Source organism: Dermacentor andersoni, chromosome 1, assembly GCF_023375885.2.
Source record: "Dermacentor andersoni chromosome 1, qqDerAnde1_hic_scaffold, whole genome shotgun sequence".
NCBI classification, from domain to species: Eukaryota; Metazoa; Arthropoda; class Arachnida; order Ixodida; family Ixodidae; genus Dermacentor; species Dermacentor andersoni.
Genome location: NC_092814.1, coordinates 225409108 through 225433665, shown reverse-complemented (window position 1 = coordinate 225433665; position 24558 = coordinate 225409108). Strand labels below are relative to the sequence as shown.

Sequence of the window (24558 nt, the reverse complement as noted above, 5' to 3'; positions counted from 1 at the left end):
TAAATGCAGTGCGAATTCCTACAATGCGTTGTGAAGATTGAACCGCACCCAATCGCCTTTGTGTGGGCTTTCACTTCTTTAAAAGCCAGTATACACATTAATCTGTATGGGACAAACCAGTATCAAACTTCCTAGGTTTAAGCTATTATTGCAGGAGTGGAAAAGCTTGAGGCACAGGGAGTGCTTCACGGGAATGCCATTTTCCTGTCATTCTTGGATTAGACATACAAGGCTAATCGCTAATGAATCACAGTCCATATTTTCAGAATGCCAAGATCAGTTAACAATTTTTGATGTATCTCTTCCCAGTATGAAAGGTAGAGGCAGGCATGTTTTTATGCAGTTTAAAAATGCAGTGTGCCCTTTCACTGCACACTTGGATAACCTCCCCCAACATTTTCCTTGTTACAGTTATGCAAGTGCTTGTATCAACAAAACATGAGCATTTTACAAAAGCTTTAGTCAAGTGTAATATCATTGTACACCCTTCAGGTTTCTGCGTCTTCTTTCAATGTATGTTTGACAGACCATCAAGGAATCTCCGATATAGATGTTGGGCCATTAAAAGGCATATTTGCTTGCTGTATGTGCACACTGGTGTGGTTTTTCTTATTTGGTTGAGCAATGCCATATTTTATGAAAGGTCGACTGCAACGAAATTTGTGACCATGCAGGATAGGCTTAGTGTCCATATACAAGCATCCTGCATGCAAAATTTTACATTTCATATACAAGTGAATGCATAGAAAAAAAAGCTAGCAAAAATAGTCATTTTTCATACCGGAACGGAAGAAAATGCTGGCCGTACTGCATGCTGGAAATGATGCAGAACCCTTATCGTTAAGAACCAGTGCAGCACAGCACCTGGACATTACCTCAGAGGTCAAGCTGTGCCTGTGGTGTGCTGAAAATCTTGGAGGCCATGGTCTGGAATTTACGTCATATCCACTAACCACCAGGTGCCTATGTCTGCTCAGGGGCTCTTTAAAAGGCTGTTAATAAGAAAAATTATATTTACCAGACCTGCAGCTTTGCCAAGGTTGCTTCAATACTAATACGGTACTAATGTATAACCAATGCAGCCATGGTGAAATTTCGTGGCAGTTCGCCTTTAATAGCTCCAAAGCCTCTCTAATTTCTTATTTGTAGTAGCCTGTATGACATCTGCCTTTATTACAGAAAAATCCTATGCATTGTTTTTTTTTCCTCCGGTCTCTTCAGCTCAGCTGTCTTGGTAGTGCTACTGTTTTTGTTGCTATATATTTAACATTGTGCAGGGTGCATGATGCTTTCTTTTGATTTGTTATGTCAGTTCTCCAATGTTTCTAATATATTTTTGTTAAGGCTGGCATGCTTGCATTGTTAATTACTAGCTGGGTGTGTTCGTATCCTTTTAATTTCTTGTAGCATTTATGAATAGCAAAGAGGCAAAAGAATAGGGTGAACCAAGGGGGCTTAATTTTTAGTAGTAACAACCACATGAAGCTAAGGAAAGCATGGGAAATTTTTATTGGCTTCATTGTCTGGCCTAGTTGTTATTAACAATAACTCTAGCCCCTTGGTTACCTCGATTCTTCTCACTCGCTGCATAATGGGAGTCTTGACTGTGGAAGCCTTGATGTCTTTAGGTGGCAAACAAGGGCTTAGTGGCCATTTGTGGGATGCCTGCAGTTGAAAGGATGTTCCACATCTGCCATCATGGCTGTGATTGGTGCCAGCTAACACTCCTAGGGTTAGACCTAGCACACATACATAAATACCCAAGAAAGTGGACATAGGGACAGCTACTGTTGTAGCTCAATTGGTAGAGCATCGCAAGTGTGATGCAGAAGGCGTCTGTTCAGCTCCCACCGGTGCCACATTTTTTTTTTCTTTTTTCATCTGCTTTCATTTTCTGTTTTCTTGTTATTTCTACACTTCAATTAAAATGGACAGATAATTTCTGCTATGCTTTTCTTGGCTTCATATGAATGACAAAGGTTATATGTTTCACAAAATCAGATCACCTTAGCCGTCTTTTCCATGCTAATAGAAACATTTAATGATCTGACACACTTGCCTGCAGTATTTTTGGCTAGCGCTAGTGTAAATGTTAGGTTTTGTATTTAGTGCTGCTACATTATCAATTAAATGGATTTCAGATAGCAGGTTACTACTGCCTCATTTAAAAGCCTTGTACTGTTTCTATTGTTTAATCTGTTCTAGGTATGACAGTGTGGTACATATACATCTGGTCACTAGAAATGTCACTTACAAACTGAACATTCATGTCTGGAGGCTGTCTGCCAAGCCCAGCACAAGCTTTCCAGAAGCAGTTATATACCACACTGAATCGAGACTATCATAATTAAAATGTAATTATTGCAACACATGAGAATGCAGTTGCTATGAACCGAAATGTGTGAAATGATAGTTGTAAGTTTTGTGCTGATCATGCTTCTCACTCTAGCTTTATAAGCTACAGTGAGAAGCATGATCAGCACAAAACTTTGTCATGTCATTTTATAAATGACATGTGATAGCCACCTAGATTTTTTTTAATGTCCTGTTTCTTTATTACAGATCATTCACATTCTCCTGGTGGCTATGGTTGATCCTGTCTGTCTCATTTCTCACGTGTTCCATGTGGTAGGAGCCCTTGCACACTCCCATGTCCTTTGCATTAAGTAAAATGTTTTACTTTAGAAGACTAATAATGTTTTTCTTTGCCTATACCCTTTCAGCGTCAAGTACATAGGCATTTTTTCTATGCTTTTAGCAGTCTACATAATGGCTAGAGATTTTTGGAAAATGCTTGGAAACAGCTCTCTCTCAGATGTGAGTGTGAATGCCACTTTCCTTACAGATTACTATTGTGCATGCCTCATTTTTAGAAATGAAGCACTCATTGACATTAAACTACATTATTCATTGTTTAAATGAACGTTGTTTTAATATTGAGACTTGTGATGTTGACTTCGCTATAGCAAATCAGCATGCACTGAAAAAGTGCCTTCTTTAGAGAATAAGGGGAAAAATATAACATTTAAACTTCTTTTTTGCAATGATGCCAAAGGTATTTTGATGGCATAGACACTTTAAAGGAAAGCAATTCTTTGGTGTAATTTGAACTTGCATTTAAACTATTGCTAGCTTACTTCAGTGACATTTTGTATGCTGAGATGGTAAAAGAGATGGGAATGTATTTTCAAAGTTACATGTGTTGATATTTTCATACCTAGAGTGCTAGATTTAAAACATGACCTTGAATCCTATATACGTGAGTAGGTCTAAGCATAGCGAATTCATTGCGTAGTCCTCGTTTTTTTCCAAACCACCACACCTATGAACTAAACATAGCATTCTTTAGTATCTCCAATGTACATAAAATATTATTCAATGTCATCATCTACATTCATATCACTTGTTACTACTGCTGCAAGATTTCTTGGAGAGGGCTCGGCTGGCTTCTTTAAGCGTGAAGATGAGTGTTATACCGGTGCCTCATGTACACTTCTGTTATGATTGGGGCTGATCCAGATTGAGCTTGATCCAGATCGAGTGTTGCTACCCTGTCATTTGCGATCACAATCTTGCAGTATCCGAATCTGGATAATCACAATTCGGGAATCGCGATCAGACCTTTTGACTACAATTGCAGGCTGATGTCTGCGCCCCCTAGTGCAGTATTCTGAACATGGTGCATTGAAAAAGTGAAGGTAGCTCAATGGAAAATGTTTAAAAACGTTTTTTTTTCAGCAGTAGTAAGTTGTAAAATTGAAGTATTGTCCAAATTTAACCATATTTATATCTGAATTTGTAGCCAAGGCATCATGCAGTTCTGAGAGTTCCCGACAATCAGCAGACGATAATAACTCGACCCGGATCGTTGGACTGTGTAGCAGCGACCATTGTTGATAGCGATCAATAAATTCTATCTAAATCGGCCCCGATCGTGATCAGAAGTGTACGTGTGACACGGGTGTCACTTCTCAAAACAGAGGTGCATGTGCATTTGTTATTTCACATGCATTTATAAGAAAATTGTGTGGCACAGGCACAATTGTGTGTCTGGTGTAAGAGCATGGTCTGGGCAGGGCAAATGCTGTCGAGCTTTTTACAGGCTAAGTCAACCTATACTCATAACTTTTCCGGTGTGCATTGGTTAGCCGTGTGCCTTGTGGGATTCATTGACTTCCAGGACCAGTTCAATGAGAAGCGTCAGTGGTAAACTTCATTTGGAGAAAATGGTATAAGATACCAATTTATAGGTCGCAATGCAGTCTTGAGCCATGACACAGGCTTGTGGCACATATTTAAGAATGTGAACGTAACATTTGCAAGCTATAAATGTTGCTTAGGTATGCGTTAATTTGACCCTCTTTCTTTTGCATTTTTCTTCAGCCACTGCTGTTTATTAAAGCAAAGCTTTCTTTGCCTGTTTCTTCGACTTTCCCACAGCTGTTGCTGGTGTCTGGCACACTGTGTCATAGTGTGGTTCAGAGCATGTGTATACATGACAGGAGCAAGGCAGAGAGGAAAGATGACGCGAGAAACTAATTTGGACCTTTGTGCTGCGTCAAATGTGCACAATGCCCTCTGGAGCTCCCTGTGCGTGGCCATATTAGCCTCTTGACAGCTGTAATTATCCGTGACCCTCCGCACAAGCATTGCAGAAATTAAAGTGCTTACCATTCTACTAACGTGCAAGCCTAGAGGGAAGCTAGATAGCATGTTAGAGAAGAAAGGGAAGAGGAGGCAGAGAATGCGTAGAACCGACGCAAGTGAATAACGCAAGTGAAACAAGTAAATAACAGCCTTGCCAGTTTTTGCTTGCAGTTTTCATACAGAGGGGGGAGGGTGGCTGTTTGGGAGAAGTTGACGTGAGAAGGCGAAGAAATGCTACTACTATAGACACGACAGCGGTTGCGGGCAAACAGGATAATTTAAGTTCAAGGTACGGTATGTTATGTGAATAAACACCATGCTAATTTGTCAAGCGGACAACTTACTAAGGGTATGCAGTAGCAGAGCTGCATTAAAGCGTACCGTAGTGTCTTGGCGACACTGTGGAAGTGGTCACACGTCAAGTCAGCACTTCAGTGCTTGCCGCTGCAGCTTTTTGGCAGCCGCGCTGCTAGAGTTTGCAGGTTTGATCCCGACCGTGACAACTGCATTTCGAGGGGGTGAAATAAAACAATGCTTGTGCACTTAGATTTAGGGACACATTAAAGAACACCACAGTGTCAGAATTAATCCGGAGTCTGCCATGCCTCATAATTTGATTGTGGTTTTGGCACATACAGCCCCATAAATTCAATTAATTGAATACATCTGCCACGGTGCAATGCACCATGTGAGGCAATGAATATGCTCAACTCTCTCAGAGGTTATGAAATATGGCGCACAACAACGCCTCAAGCAAACACTTCCCCCTGTTTGTTCTGTGTACTATGCAGACAAACAGCAGTGGTGCACGCAAGGTAGCGTCTAACATCAACTCACCACTCTTGTGTTGGACTTAATGTTGGTGAAATTAAACATTTGCCGTCAACATCACTGTTAATTATCAGCTATCAAAGCAAACAGCACAGAAAGCTTCGCTTGCATTGATTCCCACAATGCGTGGGATCCGCATATTCTTTCTGTCTGGATTGAGTGACAATTAGTCTTGCTTTGTCCTTTACATTGCTTTGCATTGTAGCCTACTGGAACACAGTAGTCTAAACAGTGTAAACTCTAGAGCACATGCTATAGTATGAGGCATTGTTACAGTAGTGTAGTTGTTGGAGTAAAAAATTGGCCAACTCAGCAGAGCTTGCCGAGTCTTCACTGCATAAATATTGTTCAGTTAGCTTGGCCAGAGTGTACATATTGCAGTGTTGAATTTGGGATGTGTGACATACACTGGAGGTAATTTCAATGAGAGCTCTTATTGAAGTTTTAGAGCGCAGCTTTTAGGCACCCATTTATGCGGTGAGCATCGACGTAACCAAGTGAAAGAGCACAGTGAAGAATGAAAGAGCAAATGTGGAGCGCAGGAGGGGGGGGATGAAAGGTATGAGGAGGAAAGTGGAGGAGGAGGGTATGGCAAAAGCGTGAGAAGAAAAGCGCAGCATGGCAACAATGGCTACGAGATGGTGCCAGAGTAGTGCGCATTGTCTGGGAGGTCTGTCTGTGGCAACCGCTATGAATTGCACCCACGCATCACCCATGCGCTGTCTCTCACAACCTACAGGTTAGCGAGGTATTCGCAACATACTTCGCTTCGTTTGCAATGTGCTGCACGAGGCAGATTGTCCGCATTGCCAAATATATTGTGCAATGAAAAGACTTATAGAGCTGTGCTCAAATTTCGCATTAGGGGCCATCATAATCGTCGGTGATTTTTTTTTTTTACTCTTCAATGTGCTGTATATTGTCAAATCTAACCAGAAATAAAAGTGCAGTCTTTGATTCATAAATGCATGGTATAGCTCAGAGATTAGTGATTGGCAGTGTGTTGAACAGGAGGTGTAAATTAAATGGGTCTTTTCTTTTGTTTAGGGCTCATTCACCAGGGTTCGCAGCGATACGACCTTGAGAACTTTTGAATATGAAACTGCCATTTTCTAGACTTGAAAACCCTTCGATTTCGTCAAGTGATTAAAAATTATTTAACCTTGCTTTCAGCTAAGCTTAGTGTATCTCACCACAAGGTTTATGTGAGCCAAGGGTCAAGCAAATCCAATTCCATTGGCATCTTCATTACATTTTCCTTCAATAAACTAGAGGGAACTATGGTGCTGTGATCGGTTAGCTACCAGAGAATGATGGTTAGTACATGAACTTGTTTAATGCTTGTTGCTTCAAATGTTCTTGTCGCATTACTCATTGCACTTGAGCTTTCTAAATTTCCAAACACTCATGGTCTTCTAAACACTGCAAGGCAATTAAGCTCTGCACGCATGCAGAATCATTGTGCATGGCTTCATTGATAATGCAATCTAATGTTGAAAGTGATCAATTTGCAAAGTCACAAAGCTGTCTGAAGACACAAAGACAATGTTTAGGCAAATCCATGTAGTGCCCATCATTCTCAAGCTGGCTGAACTGCCATACTTGCATCTCCTGTAGATACTAGTACCACAGAAGTGTAGGAAACTGTTTTGTGGTGGGGAGCCATCTTGTTTGTGGCGGCTAGTGATGGTCTATGTGAAAAAGGCTTAGCAAGCACATGCTTTTTTGTTCCATGTGCAATAAAAAGTGTTGTGTCATTCTTTAACACAGTGTTTTGTTTTTAAACTGGTAGGCATTAGGGTTCCTTAATTCCTGAAAATGTTTCAGCGGGGCCTTGAAAGTCCTTGAAAATCACTACTTTTATTCCGCAATAGCTGCCACCACCATTCAGTAAAAAAAGAGTTTGGGGCCATGTTATATTTATGCAAGTATAGTATGTTTACCTTTTCAAACCATGAACTCAGATCCTCCCCTTAATGAGAATTCGTAGTACAATGCGGTCCACTGTTGAAAGGGATGGTTGTGCGGATCTCACGTTACAGATGCTTTAGCTGCAAGGGTCCGTTTAAACTATTAAATGGACTGCAAAGGTATGTACAGAGGTGGCAGAGCCACTAAGCACAAGTCGTCCGCTGCAAAGCCGGGCAATCGTACACTTGCCAGAGGGGAAAATTTGCTCGTGCTCTACGTTCCTGTGTTCCTTTTTACAGTTGACTGCATTGCATATGCTTGGCTTGCATAAAGCTTATACTGTTTGTTTTGTTTTTCTTCCCAGGGAAAACTGTGGGCACACTTCATTGCGAGGGCAACTGTGATGACAGTGGTGCCTCTAGGCATCTACCTTGGTGTGTTCTATGTGCATCTGAGCCTCCTCACTAGGGCAGGTCCTCATGACAATATTATGACGAGTGCTTTCCAAGCAAGCCTTGAGGTAATTTTGAGCTGTCTCATGGTATCACTCTGCTGACACCTCTTTGTTTGAGCTCAGCGTTGTGTGTTGGGATCAGATGTCTTTTTAATTCCCCTACACTTTCTGTTCAGGTGGTGCAGCCCCTTTTTATTTGTTTCAGCAGTTTATCATGGCGGCATTTGCACATTACCATTTGTTTTACCCAATTCAGGTTTCATGTAGCATGAGTTCACAGGATCCTCAGCACTGAGTTAGTGCGGAGTAGTGCAGGAGATGAAGTGTCAAGCAGAGAGAGGTTATGTGAAGTTCTACTAGAGACATTTCCCAGGCATTTCAGTGTCCTCTGTGCTCTTGAGAAGCTAGAAATGCCTATTAGATTTGCATCCTTTTTGCCGTTGCAGGGAGGATTGGCATCCATCACTAGAGGCCAACCTTTGTCAGTGGTCCATGGCTCACAGATCACCTTACGGCACACACATGGTCGTGCCTGCTGGCTACACTCGCACCCACATGTTTACCCGGTCAAGTACCCTGATGGCAGAGGCAGCTCACATCAGCAGCAGGTGGGCCTTTTGTGGGATTTTTCATAGGGGAATATCTGTAGTTATTAAATACTGCAAGCATAAAATGATGTGCTAAACATTAACAGCACCACACAACTTATAATTTATGCAAGTGGTAGGAGCATGTTTATTTACTTCCATATATGTGCAGTAAAAGCTCAATTTGTATTTGATGGGAGCAGAAAGAAATGGCTGAATTATTAAACTGGATAATTATTGAATGGACCAAGATGACAATTAATGAATGATTAGTATATCAACATATCCTCACTTAGGTAGTCAATGGATTTACTACCCTCATTTATGTTTGCACGAAATCTGTATGTTAAGTGCAATTTTTGCCATCCCGTGCAAATGGCATATAGTGCTCAACATTTCATGAGGACTGGTGTGGTTCCATTATGGTCTCCGAGACATCTGTCATGTTGCACTAAACTGGATTGAAGCTACTACTAGTTAACGGTTGCACCCATCATCCCACTATAATGTGGCACTATGCTCAACAAAGAACATGCAATAAACGAAATGCAAATTGTTCACAACAGCAATTATATCTTGTTCAATGGAAATGCACATGTATGACAAGATGCTCAAATACATGAAAAGACAAATCACAAACGTACATTAACAAAGCCAAGTGTTAACAAGATGTTCATCTGCGTTTGCAATTTGTCTTCTCATTTACTTTAACCGCTTGGCATAATAAAATTTTGGCTTTTGGCTGAATATCTTGAGATTTTGACATTTTACTGTGTTAAGAAGGGCAGTGACAACAAGAAAAGAATGTACACTGTGCTGACCAAGAACATAAAATGTATGTAAGCACAGTTAATCTTCAGGTGCCATTTAATTCTGTCTATTGAAAACTTAGTGTCACCACATTTCTTGTACCTTCAGAATCATGAAAACTGTACAGCTTCAGAATAGATTTGGAATTTTCAATTCTTCAGTGAGTTTTGTCAAGTTAATAGAATGTGTATTCCATTTGAGAACTCTTTACAGTAACATCAGTTAATAAGAATAACAACTATTTCATGGCTACCATAGTTGAAAAGATGCTTGAAATATATTCTTGATGTAAAACATTCTGAAAACAATGAAAGAAGGGAACCTGCTACATGAAGACAAACTGACATTGAAGGCAAATGCCTTCCAGTTCAATTTACGGAAAGCACTTGACAGTACAGGTCCAATCAGAAGGGGTTCAAGATGTTTGCAACATGTTTCAAATATAAAAATTTTAATCAGTGCTTTTGATTTTGGTGCACTACCTTCATGTGCATAATTATGCACGTAGCACCTGAAAATGGTTAAAAGGGTGAAATGTTATCAACTAGAAGTGTACAAATACTTGAGTATCATCGAATAGTAAACGTTCGAATAATTAGATTTGCAAATCGAATATCTGCTATTTGATCTCTCGAATATTTGGTGAAACAGCAGGAGTGGTCAGCGCCTTAACGCAAACTTCCTTGGGCCTCCCGACTTTAGGGACGTGCCCCTCCCCTCTCCTCCTGGCTAAGCTCCTGGCTCTACCATGGTCGACCCGCACAGGGCTAATGATGGCTACGCATATAGCCACGCGTGAAGTTGTGATCAAGTCATGTGATGCATGGTCCACACTTTCATCTATCATGCAGATTGACCTTCACAAGCTGATCATAGCCCGCAAAACCCACCTGCCCAAAAAGCTAGGAAAACCGTTCTGTATTTTGGAGGGAAACTAGAAAGGAAAGCTTTGTATGCAATAAAAGATTGCCATAATACAGAGGTCAGTTATTAATCTGAAAACCTGATAAGATTATTCGGTGCAACATGACTTTGCTATTTATTCACCTTCAGACGGCAAAAAGCACTTGATTCTATTTGACAGGCAGGTGTTCTACATTGATAAAAAAAGAATATTTTCCAGACTTTCATATAGAACTGAGCTGTAATCAATGCTGGCATACTAATTGAGTGTTCCTTTTAAAAAGAGTAGACCACACTGTACATCTTGATTCCTAGGTACATAAGTTGTTGGAAGCTTGCAACATTCTTGTTATGCAATACAAGTAGACTCCCGAACAGGAGGTCTGTGTTTTCTTGCACAAAGTTTGTAAGCATTAAACTTAGTGATGAATTTTCTTATATGTATTCATTATTCAGTATTCCTTTCAGTATTCTGTTTGTTTATTTTCTTGATTCGATTCGATATACAATTCAAAATCTATTATTCGGTATTCGAACATCCCTAGTGTCAACCATATGAAGCCAAGAAAAGCACAGTGGAGATTTACCTACATTTTAAATTGAAATGCATAATTAGTTGCAAAAAGGAATTCAATTTTGATTAAGCTTCTATTCTTAATATGCTTTATATTCTTCGTACTACTGTGAAAAGTAAAACTTGATATAGAAAAGAAAAAAGAAATGAAGATCGAAATGGAAGAATAGACAGCTTACTGCATGTGGGAGCTGAACTTTCGGCCTGAGTACTGTGTCCCAATTGCATTTCTAGAGGCGAAGCAATGGATAAGCCACCATTTAGGCTATTAGGAAAAACATAGATATCATACCTATTTGCTTCCAAGAGAAGCAGCAAATTATGCTGCATTACAAGCTTGCTGTTTTCTTTTACATTTTAATGGGACACTTAAGGCAAATACATGTATTAAGTCAAGCTAAAGTGATCGATTAATGCTCGATAACATCTCAGGTGTCAATATTATTGAGAACAGAGCTTTAGTAATAGAGAAATTAAGGTAAAGGTAGGACACAGTTTCAGACTCCACTGGGAAATTTTAGCATTAGCCCGTTGATGTAAAAGCTCATTCCAGTTTTCCCACTTGTTCTCAACCATTGGTAATAAAAAGATAACTGCGTTGCATTATAACATGGATGAAAATGCTACTTGTCTACTTCTGTTTAAATGGGATCGAATCCCGGCCACAGTGGCCGCATTTCTATGGGGACGAAGTGCGAAAAATGCGAAAACACCCTTGTAGTACTTAGATTTAGGTGCACGTAAAAGAAGCCCAGGTGGTCCAAATTTATGGAGTCCCCACTACGGCGGGCCTCATAATCGGATCATGGTTTTGGCACGTAAAACCCTAGTACTGTATTTTTTACTTCTATTTGATTACACCTGCTGTGGTTGCTCAGTGGCTATGGTGTTGGGCTGCTGAGCACGAGGTCGCGGGATCGAATCCCGGCCACAGCGGCCGCATTTCGATGGGGGCGAAATGTGAAAACACCCGTGTACGTAAATTTAGGTGCACGTTAAAGAACCCCAGGTGGTCGAAATTTCCGGAGTCCTCCACTACGGCGTGCCTCATAATCAGAAAGTGGTTTTGGCACGTAAAACCCCATAATTATTATTCTATTTGATTCTTAGAAAATAGAATTCGTTTACACTACCCTTGACAACAATGTGGCGGGTGGTCAGAAGGTTCTTTTCACTCAGCCTGTGGTCTCATGTTTTGGTAGTTTTTGTATTGCGTAGTGCTGCAGTTGTTTTCCTGGCTCGCAAACCTCATAACAAAGAGGCAAGCACATGCATGCAATATTCAACGCGATAGGCAGATCCTCTTATACTGTAGTGTCTCGTGGGACAACTATACAGGGTGGTCATTTTTAAGTTTTACAGAATTTAAAAAAAACACCTGTGGCAGATATAATCATTCATCCTTGAGGTTGATTATTCATATAGGCAGACATTACTTGCATGAGAAACTGAAACACATGATCATCTAATTGATATAAATTAACTAAATTTTAATTAACATTATAGCACGTAATGCAATTTACGAATTGTTGCCAGGGAGTTTGCAAGGCATAACGACTTGGAAAGAATTTTCAGGATGGCTTGGGTTTCTAGATATGCACCATCAAACTAGTCGTAAAAATGCACTATTGTCCAACTTACCTTTTTAACAAAACACTTTTTTATGCATTAAAGCACAAAAGTAACTGGAACACCCATGTAAATTTTCACACGCTTTAGCAATGAATATCTGGAAACTGGTGTCATCCTTAAAATTCATTCTCAATGGACATGCCTTTGCCAACTCACCGGCTACAATTTGTAAATCCCAATATGTGCCATAAATTAATTAGGAAGTTAACTAGTGATATTTTAATTAGTTCAATATGTGTTTCGATTTCTCTTGCAAGTAATGTCTGCCTCTGAATAATCCAACTAAAGGACTAGAATTGTGCAATCTGCCTCAGGCGATCTTCAAAAATTATGTAAACCTTAAATATGATCACCCAGTATACATGGGCACGGCATCGAGAAAAAAGTAGAGACAAACTTTTGTCGTTTGAATCAATACAATTGTACACCCGTGAAAAAAATCTTGCATGCCCAAGGCCAAGGTTTCAACCAGTGGGTTCTAGGTATAGTTTAAATGTGCTGTCATTGCAACTAAATATCGACTCCATGCTGCCAACGCTAAATAATGTGGCGCCATCTGACAGCTAGGAATAGTGACTCCATGGCCTCAGAGTCTCTGGCACGCACACAATCTATGATGCTTTGTGAAATGAGACAAAGCAAAGGCTGATTTTACCATTTATTTCTCGCAGACACAAAGGAGAGCTAATGTAGGAAAAGTGAATTTGGATCGAGGTGGGCGCACTGGCTCCTATTGTTATGCAATCATGTGACAACGGGCAGGCTGCTTGGGAACTTTCAAACTACAACCAAAATTTCTGCAAGCAGCAGAAAATTTCGCATCCATGTGATCTGTTGAGATGCTGTTGGCTGTGCCCTTACTTCATTTCTGGCCGTGCTCTTGTGTTTTACACAAGAAGGAAAGAAATAAAACCGTAGCGCCAGCTTTCGGGCACCATTTTACTCACCGAGTGTAATAAAATGCAGTAATGGCATATTCAACGTCATAACTCCTTGCTCGTTGATGGGCAATTTGAATTGCACTAGAGGAATGTGGACCCTTCAGACGCAATTTTCTCTTAAACTGAGGGTTTTCTCAGCACGAAACATGCGCTGCATGGTATGTGGAATGGTATTTTAAGTCCACATTGACATAAAATTTGCTTTTAGTGTGCCTTTAAAGGGAGAGACAGCTGGCCAGGATGTGTTGTGAGCCGTTGGTGGAAATGACCATGATTTATAGTAATAGAATCCAGCACGCTGTTCACGATTTAAGTAGGAATTATAATTTTAAATTAGCAAGGAAAATCTTAAAAACTAGTAAATGGCGAGATCTGGCAGTGAAGTCTTGGTACTTGAGATGTATTTTATGAGATTACTGTACATAGGTCGACTGTGAAGTACATCATAATTATTGCTTCACATTGCAGTTGGTATATTATTGGACGCTAGCGCATTATTCTATGCTTCGGAAATCAGAAACCCACGTGTGGCTATGGCAACACGCTGAACTCCATATCACGTGTAAAGGCATCATTTCATTTTCAATCCAATTGTTTCATTTCGACTGGTTAAATACCAAAGCAGTTGGACAGGAAACCACGAAAACATGTAGCTATTATTGCAGAAATAATTTAACAGTTCGGGAAACATGAATCGCAGGAGCATCGACTTGATAAACAAGATCATACTTTGTTACAGCTACGGCCACACTTGTCTGCCTCCCACTAATGCCGGTGTATACTAATCGCTATCATGCTCACCTATCGCCGTTTTCAGCAGGCTTCCAGGGAATTACTACATCCTCACTGCAGGTCGAAAAATTCCGATAAGAAATGTTCCGCGGCATTTTCCGCATTAGCACTTCATGATTAGCACCTTCACTCTGCCCGGCAAGCTTTCCATCGAACAAAAAAAAAATAAGTACCATGAAAATTGGTTGTCAGTCCCTTAGAGCAAAAACAAAGCATAGCAAGCAAAAAGATAGCTGATAGTTTTGTGGTTATTCTCTTCAGCCCTCAGTCAGTGCATATTTTTCAACACAGAAGCTTAAGCTTTCTAAAGAACAAAAAACTCATGTCAACTGAAGTTGATCCAAAAGAAGATAAGGAGGCCGATGTATATGGTACTGTATATGCATGTATATTTACTGAAATTGAGGTATTAAATATGATGCAATGTTGCATAATTGCATGACATTTTTGCATTTGTCGGACCTTAAATATTTTTTCGGACCCTCCATTTTTTTTATTCATGCCGAGTTTTTCATTTGCTTTTGTTTTTTATGTTCAGATGCGTCGACACTGTCTTCTTTCACGTCGACCTTGATGGACATGCTTTTTTTTTAACCGAGATCCCAGAGAGAGTACAGTCTATGGTGCAAAATAGTTAATTTTAGACTATAATGGCACCAGTTGCTCCCATACTGTTAATTTTACCTACTCTGTCATTAATTATTGCTTCTGGTCTTGTTGGGACCTACATTTTCATACCTTTTGCGACTCGCTACAATGCTCTGGAAGCGTGAAAAGGCCGTTTTTTGACGAAGAGGTCAGATAGATACCCTGATCACATGTACGCCAAACCCATGTGAAGTCCTCAAAGAAGACCTTGCCTTCAAAATTAAGATATATATTAGCATTTCATGGTTGTAAATTAGCGATATTTAAAAAATGAGACTATGATGGGGGGTTCTTTGTCATTAATAATGCCTGTGCTGCTATGGTGCCTTAAAGGGACACTAAAGGCAAATACTAACTCAGTGTGGACTGTTTAAATACCTTTCCAGAAACCTCGCAATGCTTGTTTCATGCCAAGAAAAGACTTACCATAGATTACGAGAAAATTTCATCCGAAGGGTCCAAATACCCCTATTGCAATTCTTCCACCACTCAATCGAGGAGTGGTTTACCGTTTTACTCACCGTGCCTTGCGGCCGTCGGTCAGTAAAATGGCGTCCAGCCATGAAGAGACCGAGCCACGACAGAAAAATGGATTCGCTGCCACAGCTGATTTTGGCCAATGGTGTGGACCATTCGGGCATCCCGCAACATCGTATGGAAGTTGAATTCTCTGCTACATGCAGTTTGTGTGAGTTTTGTGAGCCAGCAAAACCAGCGCAGCACTACACAATAATGAAGCTACTGAAATGCGAATGGATGGGCAGCGCTGAGTCGAGCGAAAATGAGACCTTTCGACTGCCCGCGTCATTGTCAAGGGTAATGTCAATCACTAAGCACAGACTGCTGGGCTAGTTGGTTGTGAATAGCATTATGAAACATCATTCCAGCGCACAAATAAACACGGATGATCAGAGGAGGACACTGAAAGATCACAAGAAGACGCCATCCTGCAAATTAAAGCACACCCAAAGCCCTTGTTGAATGTGAAGTGGGTGTGGTGTATAGCATTCCCCTTGCCTTTGGGAAATGTTATATTGGCCAGTCTGGGCACTGTCTCAATGAACGCTTGCTAGAGCATAGCAGGAATGCTGCTTGACTGAGTGGCAATGGCCATTTATCCAACCACATTCGCTGTTGCTCGCATAAGCCAGCATGCAAGGCATTTTTTGAGAAAACATCGGTGTTGCATAAATTCAGCACTCGGAAGAATTGATACCCGCCGTGGTTGCTCAGTGGCTATGGTGTTGGGCTGCTGAGCACGAATCGCGGCCACAGCGCCCGCATTTCGATGGGGGCGAAATGCGAAAACACCCGTGTACTTCAATTTAGGTGCACATTAAAGAACCCCAGGTGGTCAAAATTTCCGGAGTCCCCCACTACGGCGTGCCTCATAACCAGAAAGTGGTTTTGGCACGTAAAACCCCATAATTTAATTTTTTTTTTTTTTTAGATTGAGAGAGTTTTGAAGCGCTTTGTATCTCTAATGAAAAAGATTACTGCGTCAGTGCTTCTTCTGTGGCGCTGGGAAAAAAAGAACTTGTTTATCTCAGCACAAATGTGCGTGTCGTGTCACCCAAGTAGGGCGGTAAATTTTCAAGATTGTTCATGAGTGATGTGAAACTTTTGCCTTGATTTGGTTTTTGTCGCCTTTGATGGTTGTGGCTTGCTTCGAGGAATTATGTTTAAGTGGTAGGGTGCAACAGCAGCACCTCCCTTTCTACGTAAAGCCCTGTTTTCCATGAATACAATTCAGTTGAATTCTGGCATTGTTGTCCCTCTCTGCTTGTCCGTGTTTATTAGTTGTGTTGGAATGATGTTTCATAATAATGTCGATCAGGGGTGACTTGCACAATCATTTAATAATGAAAATAATAACAAATTTAAGAATGCATTCTTGTGCAGACTAGGCATTGTGTGTGGAACATTTAAGAATGCGTTCCTAAATTCGTTATTTTTGTTATTAAATGTTCGTGCAAGCCTCCCCATTTCTTTTTTCTAAAATTGAAATATAACTGGACAAGTAGCATTTTCTTTCATCCTATAATACAATACAATGATGTTTTTGTAACGAGTGATTGAGTACTAGTGCCAGAATTTAGATGAGGAGTGCCTTTGTCATCGGGCAAGTACTTTTAATGTCCCGGGAGAGTTTATAATCGCGTTCTGCATTTACCTCAATTTCTCAATAACTGAGACTCTGTTTGCGATAATATTGATCCCTTGGAGATTCTCGCGCATTAATCTATCACGTTAGCTTGACTTAATAATTGCCTTTAGTGTCCCTTTAAAGGTTCCCTGAAACGGTTTGGACAAATTTTGTAGACGCGTAGAAAACAGCTACAGTAAAACATTCATGTCACAAATTTAAGTGAAGCATCTCATGTTAAGAGAGCTACAGATGATTACAAGTCACCCTCGTCCCTAGCCATATTTTTCTCCTCAACTCGTTCACCTTCACCTTCACTGGCTCTACATCATGATTTGATGTTGTGTCGTCTACTTCTGGTAGTCTTGGAGCCAGCGTTTACAGCTTCAGCCTCTCTGCTAGCCACCTCTAACGACGTGGGCGTTCTGACTGAGCTAGGCATTTTCATGAATGGGTGTAAACTACAGCCCCTCCATACCACTACCACTGTTATGAGGGGGCTTAATCGTAAACGTCTGTGGTCTGCGCAGTGCAGGCACCTAGTGCTGCAGAGCTTAACCAGCCAAACACAGAGCTACTGTTGCTGCAACCAAGTGTAAGACGTTTTAAACATTTAAGAAGACGTGTTCATGATTGCGCTGCTATCGACATTTTACACCAGCAGCAAAGTAGCAAAGCACTTGGTTATTGCTATATTAGCTCTGTGTTTGTCTGATTGAGCTCTGTACCACCAAGGGCACGATCGGAGATCGTTGTTCGAAATGTGCGTTCAGTTTGCATTCAGTTTTGCCTCATGCAACTGGCCTAGGCAGCGCTGACGGGCGCGGCCTAGGTCAATTGCATGCAAACTGATAGTGCATCGCGCCCCAGATGGCTGTACCGTGCAAGTCGTTCATGTTTACGCCTCCGTTCATCTGGTTAAATGCTTAGTAGTCAGCTTGCGCTTGCATTTACCCGAATACCGGACACACTAAAGCTCTCTTTTGTGTTACATGTAGTAGTAATCCTCCGACATGCTGTGACAGCCATTAATGTGTAGATGCTGGCACTGATCATATACCAACAGCCTGATGCACTGCCACTCCACTCACATGTACTGCAATGTCACCAATTGCTAGATTTGCAGCCCACAATGTAAAAAGGGCGATCCATGGTACTCGCAAAAAAAAAAAGCTCGAGACCAATACTGACTGTGCAGCTTGCATCAACATGGAGAACGTTGTAACACAAGCAGACGACACTTGCTGTATGCCGGAAGTGCTTGAGTGTAGTGATAAATTCTCATTCTGTTTATTTTTCTCTTTTTTTTTTGTAGAAACAAATTAACCAACACACCAACTGTTATGAATAACATTTGTTCTTCATAAGGTTGGAAAAATCGATGCCGTGACCTGGGTAGCCAGTCGAATAGCTCACCCAACTTAAATTAATTGGCCTAACTATATCAATTGGGAGGGGGCTGCTGAAAACTCAGGGGAGTGGTGCCGCTGCCATCGGTAATGATGCATATTTTTAACACCTTATAATAAATTACATGCCTTAGGCAGAGCGCTTAAATGCGTCACTTAATGATCAGCAAAACCTACTGGAACAACTTAGTACGTTTGTACAAAATCATCAAAATACACATGAAAATTTTTAACTTGAAACCCTATATTTTGTTTAAGCTGTGTGAATGTTTATGACAGTGTTTTGACAAGGAATTCTAATCACAAATTTAAAAAGGTGTGCTTGCTTCAATACTAAAGCTTAAGAGCTGGACTGTTAGAACTGCCCCAGTAGTAATTATATAGTACAACCTATTTAAAAATGTTCCTTCATTCACATAATGGGCTTATTTTACTTTGTTGTTGCATAGAAAACACGGAGAAGGTGGGAGATGAAAATTCAAGACAATGAGCAAACAGCTCATTGTCTTGTTCTCCTTGTTCTCGTTTTGCTCATCGTTTTCATGTTGCATGTGATTTTTATTAAACTCCAACAATACATCTGCTGTGACCATGAGCCTGTTACCTTCTGGTCACTAGCAGAATAAGTAATGGTGTTATATCTGCATGGAATTACGAATTATGATTTTGAGGCAACAATGGCACATCAAATTAAAGAAATGTGCTGGCAGTCGCAATGGGTGGATTGCTGAACGTTTTTATTGCTATTTTTCTTTGCTATTTTTATATGCTGAATTTCTTTTGATTTCTTTCCAAGCTGAAATTGCAGACATTAAATTTTGTAAGGTAGGCTGAATATAATGCATTTGGAAGAATTGGTCCTGTAAATTGCTTATACAACTTATTACTAATTGTCTGACTTCTCTGAAACCGTGAAAGTTATGCAATATTTAGGTATTATCAGATGTAAGGAATACAACTAACATGCAGATGCTGTGCATATAAAGAATAAAGTAGGCTATTTTGGCACTTTTTTGCCAATACAGTTAAACTTCAATATAACGAAGTATTTAACGTTTCATAACCTCTTGCCATAGAACACCGTGTATTTAAAACCTCAGTATAACAAAGTGTGTGTGCCATTGCAATATAACAAAATTTCGCTTCCGCAGCAAAGGAATGCCGCGACAATAAATGGAAACTTCCCCTGACGCAGATGGTCAAATGATTGAATTACAAGGGGCTGCTTGCAAACGCACCTCTCAAATTGCATGCAGCGCGACAAGAGCGACCTGACCGCCAAAGTGGAGCCGCATCATGTTGCGTATAGAGTACAAGCGCACTTTGTGCTTTAGTTGCGAGTGAAAGTATGCGAGGGTGAGACAAGAAAGATGGTGGCTTCACGAGTGCGGCCTTCCAGCTCGAGCAAAGGGAAAGAGGGGGAGGGGAGCTCGCTCGCGGCAACGTGGTCAAGCGCTTACGGTTAGGGGGGTGGGGGGAGTAGGTGCTTTTCGATTTCTGGCGCGGGTCTCGGCCGTGGCTGCACATGGCTGTAAGCACGGCTGAGCGTATACGCAGCCACGCACCCTACTTTAAAGGAAATCTGCCACGTGTGCAAAGTGTGGGCGTGCCGAGACGGCGTGGCATCATGTTAGCTGTCTTCACGCGCTTTTAGTATTGAGGTTGCGTAATCTCGGGTTTGGGTAACTCGGAGCCTGAGGCGGACGAAGCATTCGCATCCCTGCTGCCAGCGCTTTTCACGATAGTGTCATCCCAGTGCGGGCGACGCTATCAGCTGCGGGGGCGGAGTGCACGCGAAAGCGTGGCTAGCTTCGTTTAATCCGTACCCCTGATGTGAAGATATTGTCGACGTAGCATGAAAACGTACCATTTGTCGCAGACTCCCAAATTCATGAAAATAAATTTTCTTATTCAAGTTAGCCTTTTTTTGATTGCCTGATAATTCAGAAAATTCTGCGGCCCCTTTCCTTGTAAAGAAAATCGATCGGCGACTGTACCTATTTGCGTAAAAGGTCGAATTTCTATACAATGAAATTTCATATAACGAAGCAATTTGCCAATTTTACCTACTTCGGTATAGTGACGTTTAACTGTATTTGTTGTTCTCAGTGGCTATGGTGTTGGGCTGCTGGGCACGAAGTCACGGGATTGTATCCCGACCACGGCGGCTGCATTTCGATGGGGGCGAAATGCGAAAACACCCGTGGTACTTAATTTAGGTACATGTTAAGGAACCACAGGTGGTCGAAATTTCCGGAGTCCTCCACTACGGCGTGCCTCATAATCAGAAAGTGGTTTTGGCACGTAAAACCCCATAATTTTTTTGTATTTGTTGTCAATCTATGTGAAAGTGTGTGTGTATATATATATTGAAACTTTTTATCAAATTTCTTTGATTCAGATTTGATTTCTGTAACTCCTATGGTATTTGTCTGCAATTTATCAATGCTTGTCACCACATGTTTTGGTATATTCACTTAGTTGCATGATTTATGGTACTCATGATGTTTAATCAAGGCACTGTTTCGCTCCTACTGTGCATTGTTCAGTACCGTAATGTTCCAATAAACAAAAGAATTAAAAAGGCAGAAAAGACTGCAAAAAAGAAAGGAAAGTTAACCAGTAGTGCTGAATTCTGCATGTAGAATAGAATTATACTATGTGCGGTTCTTGCACATTACTGATGTTAGGCCAATTTTAGGTGACATGCTACAGCTTCAAAGATGTCAACAACTGGTGGATAGTCAAGCGTCCATCAATGTAAGTGACTAAATAAGGTTTTTCTTTTGCTTGTAATTGTTTAAATACTATTAACTGTATTTATAATAATTTCTAGCTAAGTGATGTCCCCCCTTCTGTTTTTCTGAAAGCTCTTTAGCTTATGATTCTGTTTTAATGATTCTACATAGAAACAGTTTTTAAATAAGTAATCAAGTTGCATTTTGTGCAGTAATACAATATTTGTGGCTTGTTGCCTACAGTTGTTAGATTTTTATTGTTCTGCAGGTTTCGTAAAAGCATCCAGAAGCTTTTTACATAAAATTTGGTGTCTGTTTTATATGTTTCCATGACACTGCATTTTCATCGACTGCTAATGTAGTGCAAATGCATAGGCAGTTTATGTTTATAGTCATAATCATATAAAACCACAAACTTTAACAAATATAACGACAGGTACTCGTAAGTGTAAGCATATAATGTATTTTTTTAAAATCGTTTTCCATCCTATCATGCCTTCTGGTGCGCAAGAGATGGTGGTGCAAAAGTTTGGGCTAATGGTAAACAGTTTGCACTGTAGTGCCATGCATCCCACTGACTTGACATCTTCACACGCAGCAGTGTTACAGATGTCATGAGGTTCAGTGCAACTGGCTCTCTGGCACCCTAACCAGCTCTTCTCTGTCATTACCATTGTGTGTTTTCTGCCTAATATGTAAAAGCATGTTGCATTGCTTTGTGCTGAAAGTGTCAGTATGGTTCAAAATCATTGTGGGCTTCCTCATTTGTTTTAATATTTTTTATGTGGTCATTGCCATCATTGATGGCTTTTTCACTGCAACGTAATGTTAAACTGCCTTCATTTATTTCTTTCTACATTTTTTGGTGCCACTTGTTAATCCTTTGGCCGTCATGATTGCCGTATCTTTCATCACTACACAGTGTTCAATGCCAACTCCAACAACTTGCTGAAGCTTGTGCTTGTCTATTCACTTTGCCCTGTTCTTTATTGAACTTGAATTGTTTTGCAACATGCATTTTTGCCTAGTTATATTGTTTAAGAGAATGCTGGGGTGTATTTTTCTGGTTGGTACCATTTCTTTCTTTTTCTACTATAACAGCAATATGTTTTATTTTAAAGCATGTTAAACCATCAGAAAACTATTGTTGATTTGTGTGTATTATTCTGAACTATATTCCTTAATTTGACCTGCATATTGATATGAAGTTAAAAAAAAGCAATGATTCTCACCCACTTGTTCTTTCAGAAAGGACATAGTTGTCTCAGACCCTCCGGATGTTATCAAGCATGGTGACATTGTTCAGCTCATTCATGGCATGACAAGTCGGGCATTAAACAGGTATGTGTCATCATCATCATCATCAGCCTGGTTACACCCACTGCAGGGCAAACCTCTCCCATACTTCTCCTACTACCCCGGTCATGTATTAATTGTGGCCATGTTGTCCCTGCAAACCTCTTAATCTCATTCCAAGGTTTTATTCCCTCATTCCAAAGTTTTATTACTTTTCACTACACGTTTAGAATGCTTGTTTTGTCTTATACCAAACTGCTAGATCATTCATTGTTCATCATGTTACGTTATTCATTATTCAATGTCTTATTTGTGTCTTTTTTCACTTGTACGTGCTGTGGTCATTGGCATCTTGCGTGGCACTATTATCACTTAATAGTCATCTGGAGGTATTGTTCAGACTTAAAGCAAGCTGCTGTCATGCTAACTCAAGTATGTGTATACAGTCGAACCCGACTATATCGAACCCGTTTACATCGAATTATTCTATATATCGAATGATTTCTGGTCACGGTATAGTTACAACGAGTATATATAGCAAAAATTACGCTTACATCGAACAAATATTGCAGTGACTCCCGATATATCGAACGTCAAGCGGCGGAAAAGTGCCCCCAGAAGTTGGCTTTCCCTCGCGGTATCGGGGAAACCCGGCGGCGCGGCTCCATCCAACCGCTCTCCCTACCGTGACAGCGCTGCCTCGGGCTGTTCAGGCGAGCCGTCGACACTCCCCCGGTCGCGCATAGTGGAGTCTATTAGGCCACATCCTCCCTCTTTCTCTATCATCTTTCACTTGTCACCCCCTCTCCCCTGATGACGCTTCGCCGTGCTCCCTCACGGGCTGCAGAATCAGGCGTCCTTCCTTTCTTTAGATCACTATCTAGCGACACTCCCCAGCAAAAAATGATCCTGGCCCGCCTACAGCGCTTGCTCAGACAGCCAATCAGAGGCTCTTGTGCTCTCTTCGTGCAAGATGGCGAAAGTGCGAGTTGTCTGGCTGCTTCTCTGGTTTATCGTGTTTGCGCCTTGTGGGCCTTCCCCGCAGTGTTGCCGTGATAAAGCGGCAGAATTCGCCTTTCGTTGTGAAGCTCGAAATCATGAATCGCGTCGAACGCGATGAGAAGTTGGATGTCCCCGCAGCGTGCAAGATTCCGAGGAGCACTCTCGGCATGATTAGGGCTAATGTGGCCAGACTCGCAACCCGGTGCCCATGGGCACGTTGCAAGTGCTAGGCGGCGCCCCGTCTTTCCGACCCCTAGCGCCATCTGACGAATAGTTGCGCGAATGTGGTAGGATTACTCACGGCGTCAGCAGCCCGCGCTGCGTGTTTGGCGTCCTGTCAAACGGTAGCGATGGCGCGAAACAGCGCGCCGATATTAATTTTATCTGGGTTTCGGGGATTACAAGATCTTCATAGCTATTTTCATGAAAAGAATTTAGAGAAAGCAAGTCGTCTATTTGAAGTGGGGCACGTCTACGACGTGAGGGAATGTTGAACTCGCGCTGATCGGAGTGACTGCTAGGTTTATTCCGCAAACGAAAAATAATGCACCAGCGAGATGCGTGAAGCTCAGCGTAAGTTGCTTCGTTATCTACAGTGTGGACGCGTGAAATTATAGGCGACATTGATTCTTGAAGATCGGCGACAGCAGACAAATCCTAGCGGGGAGCTGCGATTGCCGTGCTGGCATCGCAGGGAAGTGCAAGGACGCCGCGGTAGTTTCCCTGTACATACAGGACGGCAAATACGAATCCAAAACATCTCATCCAAGAACGTGGGGCGTACGAACGACTCGTAAGACCTACCAGAGGTATTCTAACGTTGCTCTCCCCAAACACAAGAAAAGGGGATGAACTTACCAGTTGTGTTAGACTACGCTGGGAAAATATTTTCGCCCAAGTTACTGGAAGTGCGATACTTTTATGTTGCGATTTTTCAGTGCGTGCAAAGGAGGTTCCAATAAACCACGTTGTCAAAAATTTTGGTGATCTCAACTGCCCCTTCGTTTATATGCTGGGCGCAGAAGGGTGTATGCCAGCACAGACGGCTGCAACCTTTCTTCAAATCTCTCAGCAAGCTCTAGCGCTGTTTGAATGGGAGAGGATTGGGAAAGAGTTCCACAGCTTTACTGCGGTACAGTGTGGGAACAAACTACTTTGTTTGCTGCATATCCTGTAGGCACTGCAGGCAGTGGCGTAGCAACAGGGGGGGGGGGGGGGGGGGGTGCAAGGGGCCAGT

At 41.4% G+C, this 24558-nt stretch overlaps 1 protein-coding gene across 1 annotated transcript in view; it reads left to right on the top strand.

Annotated features, from left to right (window-relative positions):
- rt (Protein O-mannosyltransferase rt) overlaps positions 1-24558 on the top strand; it is a 59474-nt gene that overhangs the window by 7163 nt on the left and 27753 nt on the right. Inside the window, exons 6-11 of the mRNA XM_050196034.3 lie at positions 2563-2628; positions 2724-2817; positions 7754-7909; positions 8290-8451; positions 20987-21045; positions 22272-22364. Of these exons, the coding sequence (XP_050051991.1) occupies positions 2563-2628; positions 2724-2817; positions 7754-7909; positions 8290-8451; positions 20987-21045; positions 22272-22364 (630 nt within the window). The remainder of the gene's footprint in view (positions 1-2562; positions 2629-2723; positions 2818-7753; positions 7910-8289; positions 8452-20986; positions 21046-22271; positions 22365-24558) is intronic.